A 7,597-nucleotide genomic window follows, 5' to 3' on the forward strand; every position below is an offset into this window, starting at 1 on the left:
AATTGTTACAACTCATTTTTTATGGGTATGAGTTATATATGGGTTGAACAAATTACCCAACTAATAACCAGCTTAGATGTGGATCAACTCTAAATACTTGAATAACCCATTAACCAATTTATATCCCATATCCCCAGATAAGTTACGGATAACTTCCCCACTCCCCAGTTCCTCAAAATTCCTCACTGTGGCAAGCAGTGACAACTTTGTTCATCGCAACGGCATAGGAAGGGCAACCATTGGCTCCAACAAGCAGTGAGAGTTTGTTCAGGGTGTCAATATTTGATTGGCGTGGTGATGATGGGTCCACTCTGTGAGAATGTGAGATGATTTTGATTTGGGGTCCATTTGGGCGGGGGGTGAAGAAATTACAGAAACTCAGAAGAATCAGGCAAACCAGGCGGCGGTCGACCGGTCCGGTCGACCGCATTCGTGCACAAAGCTTACTGTGCGACTGAAAGGTGGTCGGTCGACCGGGCCAGTCGACCGTAGGTGTTTCGGTCGACCGGTGCGGTTGACCGAGGGGTTCTCTGCAGTTTTGGGTTTTCCGCTGGGAGCTGGTCGGTCGACCGGACCGGTCGACCGGAATTGATCGCGGTCGACCGTGTCGGTCGACCGACGCTGTTTTGGGCTGGGCTTTCAGGTTTTTGACCCGGTTCGTTTTGTAAGTTCTATATATACCTAAACCTGTTTGTTTGGGGTAGAGGGTTGGACGAATTTGAGCAGCCAAAGAGAGAGAATCATTGCATCCAATTGTGAGAGAGCTTTGAGAGATCTAGAGCTTTGTTTTAGGGTTTGGTCTGAGAGATTTGTAACCCTATTTGTATTCTCTTGATTTCTAGTAGAAAGAACTCCCCCCCTCATTGCCCCGTGGACGTAGGCAACTTGCCGAACCACGTAAATTGTGTGTTCTTGCTGTGATTTTGGTTTGCATATTGTTTGTGGTTTAGTTCGAGTTATTGTTCGTGTTGCCCTAGAAAGCTTCCGCCGCGCACAACTATTGGTATCAGAGCTAGATTGACAACATGAGAGATGCAAGCACGTCAGGTTCGTCTCTAACAAAGGCGATACAGAGTCTGAGCATCAATAACACGAAGATTGATGTTCCGAAGTTCGATGGCAAGATCAATTTTGGATTGTGGAGGTGTCAGGTGATGGATGCTTTGGATGCACAGAATTTGGAGGAGACTCTTGAGTTAAAAGAGAAACCCGCTGAGTTGGAGGATAAGGTTTGGAGAAAGATGAACAGTAGAGCTTGTGGTGTTATTAGGTCATGCTTGACGCCGGATCTTATTTATGATGTTATGAACGAGACGTCGGCGAAGAAGATGTGGGAAACACTCAATGAGAAATATCTTACGAAGAGCATTGAGAATCGGCTTCACTTGAAGAAGAGATTTTACCAGTTCAAGATGAAGAGAGGGGTTTCCATCAGGGAGCATGTCAACAATTTCACTAAGCTACTTTCAGATATGGCCAATGTTGATATTATAGTTGAGGATGAAGACAAGGCGATGCTACTTCTGTGTTCGTTGCCCGAAGATGATTATGGTACGTTCGTTCTCACTATGATCAATGGAAGAACTACAGTTAGCTACAAGGAGGTGACCTCAGCTTTGGTGAACTATGAGTTGAGGAAGAGTGATGGTGAACCCTCCGAGAAGGCATCGGGAGATGCGTTAGCAGTTCGAGGCCGAGATCCAAACTGTCGTCAGTTTAACCGATCAAAGTCAAAGAATAGGAGTGCATATAAGAGTGTTGGTAGAAATCAATGTCGGTATTGTAAAGAAGAAGGACATTGGAAGATTGACTGCCCAAAGTGGAAAGAAAAAGCCGGAAAGAATAAGGGGAAAGCTGTACAAGCTTCAGAAGTGAATGTTGCAAAAGCTATTGGTGAGCATTCAGATTCAGATTCTTCAGGCTATTCATGCCCTGCTTTACCGTCGGTTTGCTATGCGGATTCCACGGAGTGGATGATGGATTCGGGAGCTACATATCACATCTGCCCTAAGAGGGAGTGGTTTTCTAGCTTTGAGGAGCTGGAAAGAGGGGATGTCGTGCTTATGGGTAATGATCACGTATGCCCTATTGGTGGTATTGGTTCAGTCCGGATCAGGATGCATGATGGTGTAGTGAGGGAATTGAAGGAAGTGAGGTTCGTGCCGCAGTTGACGAAGAACATCATTTCTCTTGGGACTTTGGAGGCAGCAGGATATCGAGTGATCTTAGAGGATGCTACAGTGAAGGTCACGAAGGGTTCTATGGTGGTGATGCGAGGTGTCAGGGAAAACTACCTATACTACTTGAAGGGCAAGACAGTTACAGGGGGTCTGGCAGCTTCTATCACTACAGAGGAGGACACTACCACCTTATGGCACATGAGACTTGGACACACAGGAGATAAGTCCCTACAGTCATTGGCTAAACAGGGGCTATTGAAAGGTGCTAAGACCTGCAAGATGGAATTGTGTGAGCATTGTGTACTTGGGAAGAAGACTAGAGTGAAGTTCGGCACCGCTGTTCATAACACCCAAGGTACATTGGATTATATTCACACGGACGTTTGGGGTCCTTCCAAGAACACATCTCTTGGTGGGGCCAACTATTTTGTCACTTTCATTGATGATTATTCCAGGAGGAATTGGGTATACCCGATGAAGCATAAACATCAGGTCCTGGATATTTTTGTGGAGTGGAAAAAGAAAGTGGAGCTGCAGACAGGTAGAAAGGTGAAGACTCTACGTTCAGATAACGGTGGAGAGTACAAGAGTGATCCGTTTCTGCAGTTTTGCCGGGATCACGGCATTAGAAGACACTTCACAGTTCGAGAGACACCGCAACAGAACGGGGTGGCTGAGAGATTGAACCGTACCTTGCTGGAGAAGGTGCGGTGTATGATGACGCAGAGTGGATTGCCTAGATCTTTTTGGGCCGAGGCGTTGGTTTATGCGAGCCATCTTGTGAACAGGTTGCCGTGCACTGCGATAGACGGGAAGACTCCTTTGGAGCGTTGGTTTGGTTCGGAGGCTAGTGACTATGAGTCGCTTCGGATATTCGGGTGTCCAGCTTATTATCATGTCAGTGATGGTAAATTAAATCCGAGAGCGAGGAAAGCAGTCTTTGTGGGATTTAGAGATGGAGTCAAAGGCTTCAAATTATGGGATCCACAGGACAAGAAGATAGTTATTAGCAGAGATGTCACATTTGACGAGACGTACATGATGAGGCCTCGAGCCCCTCAGCAAGTGGAGGGAGACCAGACAGGAGAGATATCACAGCAAGTGGAGGTTGATGTGACTCCACCCACTCCAGAGAACGCTGTATCCATTGAGGCTCCTACAGAGGTGACACTGGGAGGAGATGAGGTGATAGTTGGGCAGATAGAAGATACAGTGGATCATGGGACTCAGGAACATGATCATGTTCAAAGGACCATTGCAGCAGATAGACCGAGGAGAGAGATTCGTCGGCCAGCTAAGTATAATGATGTCATGGTCGCATATGCATTATCAGTGGAGGTCGTTGATGATATGGTTCCAGCCACATTCAGGGAGGCAGAGTCTAGCCCCGATTCGATCAGGTGGAGGGAAGCTATGGAGGAGGAGATGCGGTCTCTTCAAAAGAACGACACTTGAACACTTGCACATCTACCTAAGGGTAAGAAAGCTATTGGTTGCAAGTGGGTATATGCGAAGAAGGAGGGATCTTCTATTGGGGACATTCGGTTCAAAACCAGATTAGTTGCCAAGGGATATGCACAGCTTGAGGGCATTGATTATAACGAGGTATTTTCACCCGTTGTGAAGCATTCGTCGATTCGGATTTTATTAGCGTTGGTGGCACAGTTGGATTTGGATTTGGTCCAGATGGATGTGAAGACAGCCTTTCTACACGGTGATTTAGATGAGGAGATCTACATGACACAACCACAGGGTTTTAAAGCTGCAGGAAAAGAAAATTTGGTTTGTAAGCTCAAGAAGTCTCTTTATGGTTTGAAGCAGTCACCAAGACAGTGGTATAAGAGATTCGACGGCTTTATGATTGGCCAAGGGTACACGAGGAGCTCATATGACCCATGTGTTTATATGTACAAGCTACAGGATAGTGAGCTCATATATTTGCTTTTATATGTTGATGATATGCTTATTGCTTCCAGGAATTCTTCAGCTATTCAAAAGCTGAAAGAGGAGTTATCATCCGAGTTTGAGATGAAGGATCTTGGAGAGGCAAAGAAGATATTGGGTATGGAGATCGAGCGAGACAGGGTGAAGGGGAAATTGAAGCTTACACAGAAGAGCTACTTGCAGAAGATGTTGAAGAAATTCAGCTTTGATGGCAATGCAAAAGCAGTTAGCACACCATTGGCTCCCCACTTCAAGCTTTCAGCGTTGATGTCACCTGTTTCAGTTGAGGACAGAGATTATATGTCGAAGATCCCATATGCTAGTGCAGTAGGTAGCTTGATGTATGCGATGGTGTGTACAAGGCCAGATTTGTCACAGGTCGTGAGTATGGTATCGAGATACATGCACGACCCCGGGAAGGGTCACTGGGAGGCCGTGAAGTGGATTCTACGGTATGTTCGAGGCACCGTGGAGGTTGGTTTAGTATTTCAGAAGGATGAGAATGATGGGCAGGCTTGTATTGGATATGTGAATTCAGACTATACTGGAGATCTTGACAAACGTCGGTCTACGTCAGGTTATGCTTTTACATTGGCAGGTGCACCTGTATGTTGGCGTTGCACGCTTCAGTCCACAGTGGCTCTCTCTACTACAGAGGCAGAGTATATGGCAGTTACTGAAGCTATTAAGGAGGCTTTATGGTTGCGTGGATTATTGGAGGACTTGGGGATTGCTCAGGAGACTATTCGGATATATTGTGATAGTATGTCGGCTATCTATTTGGCAAAGAACCAGGTTTATCATGCTCGCACGAAACACATCGACGTCAGATTCCACTTTGTACGGGACGTCTTGGATGATGGAGATGTCATATTGGAGAAGGTCCACACAAATGACAACCCTGCAGATATGTTGACCAAAGTTGTTTCAGGAGTAAAATTTGGTCATTGTTTGAAGTTGTTGAACATCCTTCAGTGCTGAGGCCGTTGGCGGCCATTTGGGTGAACTACATTCGGTTTGATTCCTTGGGCAAGAGGATACGTAGGCAGTCTTTCAGATGCAGCCGGTTTGATCAGTTGTTTCAGATGGGGGGGAGATCGTGTTCTAGCTCGAGTATTGTTCCTGGACTTGTTGAGGAACTATTGGATGTTTTGGTATCGGCTCAGTTTTGGTGGAAACATTCGCCGAGGTGAAGAATTGAAGAAATTACAGAAATTCAGAAGAATCAGGCAAACCAGGCGGCGGTCGACCGGTCCGGTCGACCGCATTCGTGCACAAAGCTTACTGTGCGACTGAAAGGTGGTCGGTCGACCGGCCCGGTCGACCGATCGCGGTCGACCGTGTCGGTCGACCGACGCTGTTTTGGGTTGGGCTTTCAGGTTTTCGACCCGGTTCGTTTTGTAAGTTCTATATATACCTAAACCTGTTTGTTTAGGGTAGAGGGTTGGACGAATTTGAGCAGCCAAAGAGAGAGAATCATTGCATCCAATTGTGAGAGAGCTTTGAGAGATCTAGAGCTTTGTTTTAGGGTTTGGTCTGAGAGATTTGTAACCCTATTTGTATTCTCTTGATTTCTAGTAGAAAGAACTCCCCTCCTCCTTGCCCCGTGGACGTAGGCAACTTGTCGAACCACGTAAATTGTGTGTTCTTGCTGTGATTGTGGTTTGCATATTGTTTGTGGTTTAGTTCGAGTTATTGTTCGTGCTGTCCTAGAAAGCTTCCGCCGCGCACAACAGGGGGGTATTTGGTTGATTATTGATTGCAATGTTAGGGATGGTATAAACCGTTCATTCGTTAATTTAATAAACCATTTGATAAATGGGTCAGGTATCTTAACCCATTTAGTAAGTGGGTCGGGTTCGGGTCAACCTTATACTTTGTTAATATGTCACTTCACCTTCCCTCTTCTCTTCTCTTCTCTTCTCTTCTCCCTTTCCCAAACCCACAACATCATCTCTCTAATCCCTGTGCATTACCCATGTAATAAACTACTTTATAGCTATTGCCAAACTACATGCATTACAGATTTGTTAGTGTCTCGCTTCGCCTTCCCTGTTCTCTTCCCTCTTTCCCAAACCCACAACCACTCAATCATCTCTCTAATTCCCGTGCATTAAACCTGACTTTTCAGCTTTGCATGACCACCTCAGCATCCTTTCTATCGCAATTCATAAATTATCCCATTAATATTCCGCTTCCCCTTCTCTCCCCCTCCTCTCTGTCTCAAACCCACCGCCACCAGACCATCTCTCTCAAGTTCCTGCGCATTACCCAGGTGACGAGCTACCTCATGTCCAATATCGTGGCCAAATTTACGGTCTTGAATAACAAATTCACCTAATTTACGCCAAGAAAATCAACGAACTAAAGAAAAGGTGCGAAGGGAGCTTGGGAAACTTACACGGCTCGTTCTTGATGCTTGCCAGCTTTCCAGTAAGCGTAGGCCATGGTGAACTGATAGAGGTCGGTGAGCAGCGGACTCACCATCGGGTTCGTCGGGCGCCCGATAGCTTCGCCGTCGATCGATCCATTTGAATCTGTCATCGCCGCTGAATTCTCCGTCGACGGTTTTATTCTTTCTAGGTTTATTTTTAGGGTTTTTTGAGGAATTGGGGATGTTGAGGCGACGAGTCGACAGTGATGGTTCGACTGGGGTGGACGGTGAGGGTATGGTATCCGGTTGGTGGGCCCCACAGAAGGAACCGTTAGGATTGGGGAGCGCAGGATCCGGTGTGTCCTCAAGATCATCGGTATGGTACTTCTCTTACTTAGTTTGTTGACATCTGGTTCCGGTGATGAATGAGCTATACTTCTATGTTTTGGATATTTCTTAGCATTGCATCTTAAAAAATAATAATAAATTCTAGAAAATATTCACTATATATATATCGTGTTAAGATAGTACCAGGATACTCATCCCCGCTAATCCGGCCGGTTGAAAGATTTCAATATAAAATTAATGGAGTTTTAGTTCGCTTTTTCAGGCTAGGTTATTGAAAAAATATAAAAAAAAAAGTAGTATTAATACAGATTCTATCAAAACCACCCCTATAAGAGTATGGGGATCTATACCATAGAAGAGTATTATAATTCTCAAACTAACCCTCTAACTACCATGAATGGTATAGATCAGCTCTTTCTGTAGGGGTGTTCAAATAGAATTATTATAGGGCAATTTGACATAACTAGAATAACAAATAACCTTATCAAAACTTAACCACGTCATGCTAGGTCAGTAATCAGGTCAAGAGCATATTATGATTTATCATAACCTGGTTAGAGGAATCAAGGAATGGTCCAATCTTAAACTCAGGTCTAATTTTAATCTAAGGGGGGGTATTAGTTGAGGACTTTTAAATGGGACTAATACTTCTTTTAGGATTTAACTTTAAGTTGTTATATATTTATGATTATGCCTTGAATTTCAACTTTAAGGTCTTATTGGTTTAGGAGTATGGATTTGGATTTAGCTT

At 44.9% G+C, this 7,597-nt stretch overlaps 1 protein-coding gene across 2 annotated transcripts in view; it reads right to left on the minus strand.

Moving 5' to 3' along the window:
- The window catches only part of LOC109836549 (nicotinate phosphoribosyltransferase 1-like), a 19,594-nt gene extending 12,793 nt beyond the window's left edge, over nt 1–6,801 (minus strand). The window contains exon 1 of one of the 2 annotated variants that reach the window (XM_020404472.1): nt 6,526–6,801. In XM_020404472.1, the coding sequence (XP_020260061.1) occupies nt 6,526–6,668 (143 nt within the window). In that variant the 5' untranslated portion in view covers nt 6,669–6,801. The remainder of the gene's footprint in view (nt 1–6,525) is intronic. The other variant, XM_020404471.1, reaches the window with a different exon arrangement.

This window comes from Asparagus officinalis, chromosome 4, assembly GCF_001876935.1.
Source record: "Asparagus officinalis chromosome 4, Aspof.V1, whole genome shotgun sequence".
Lineage (NCBI taxonomy): Eukaryota > Viridiplantae > Streptophyta > Magnoliopsida > Asparagales > Asparagaceae > Asparagus > Asparagus officinalis.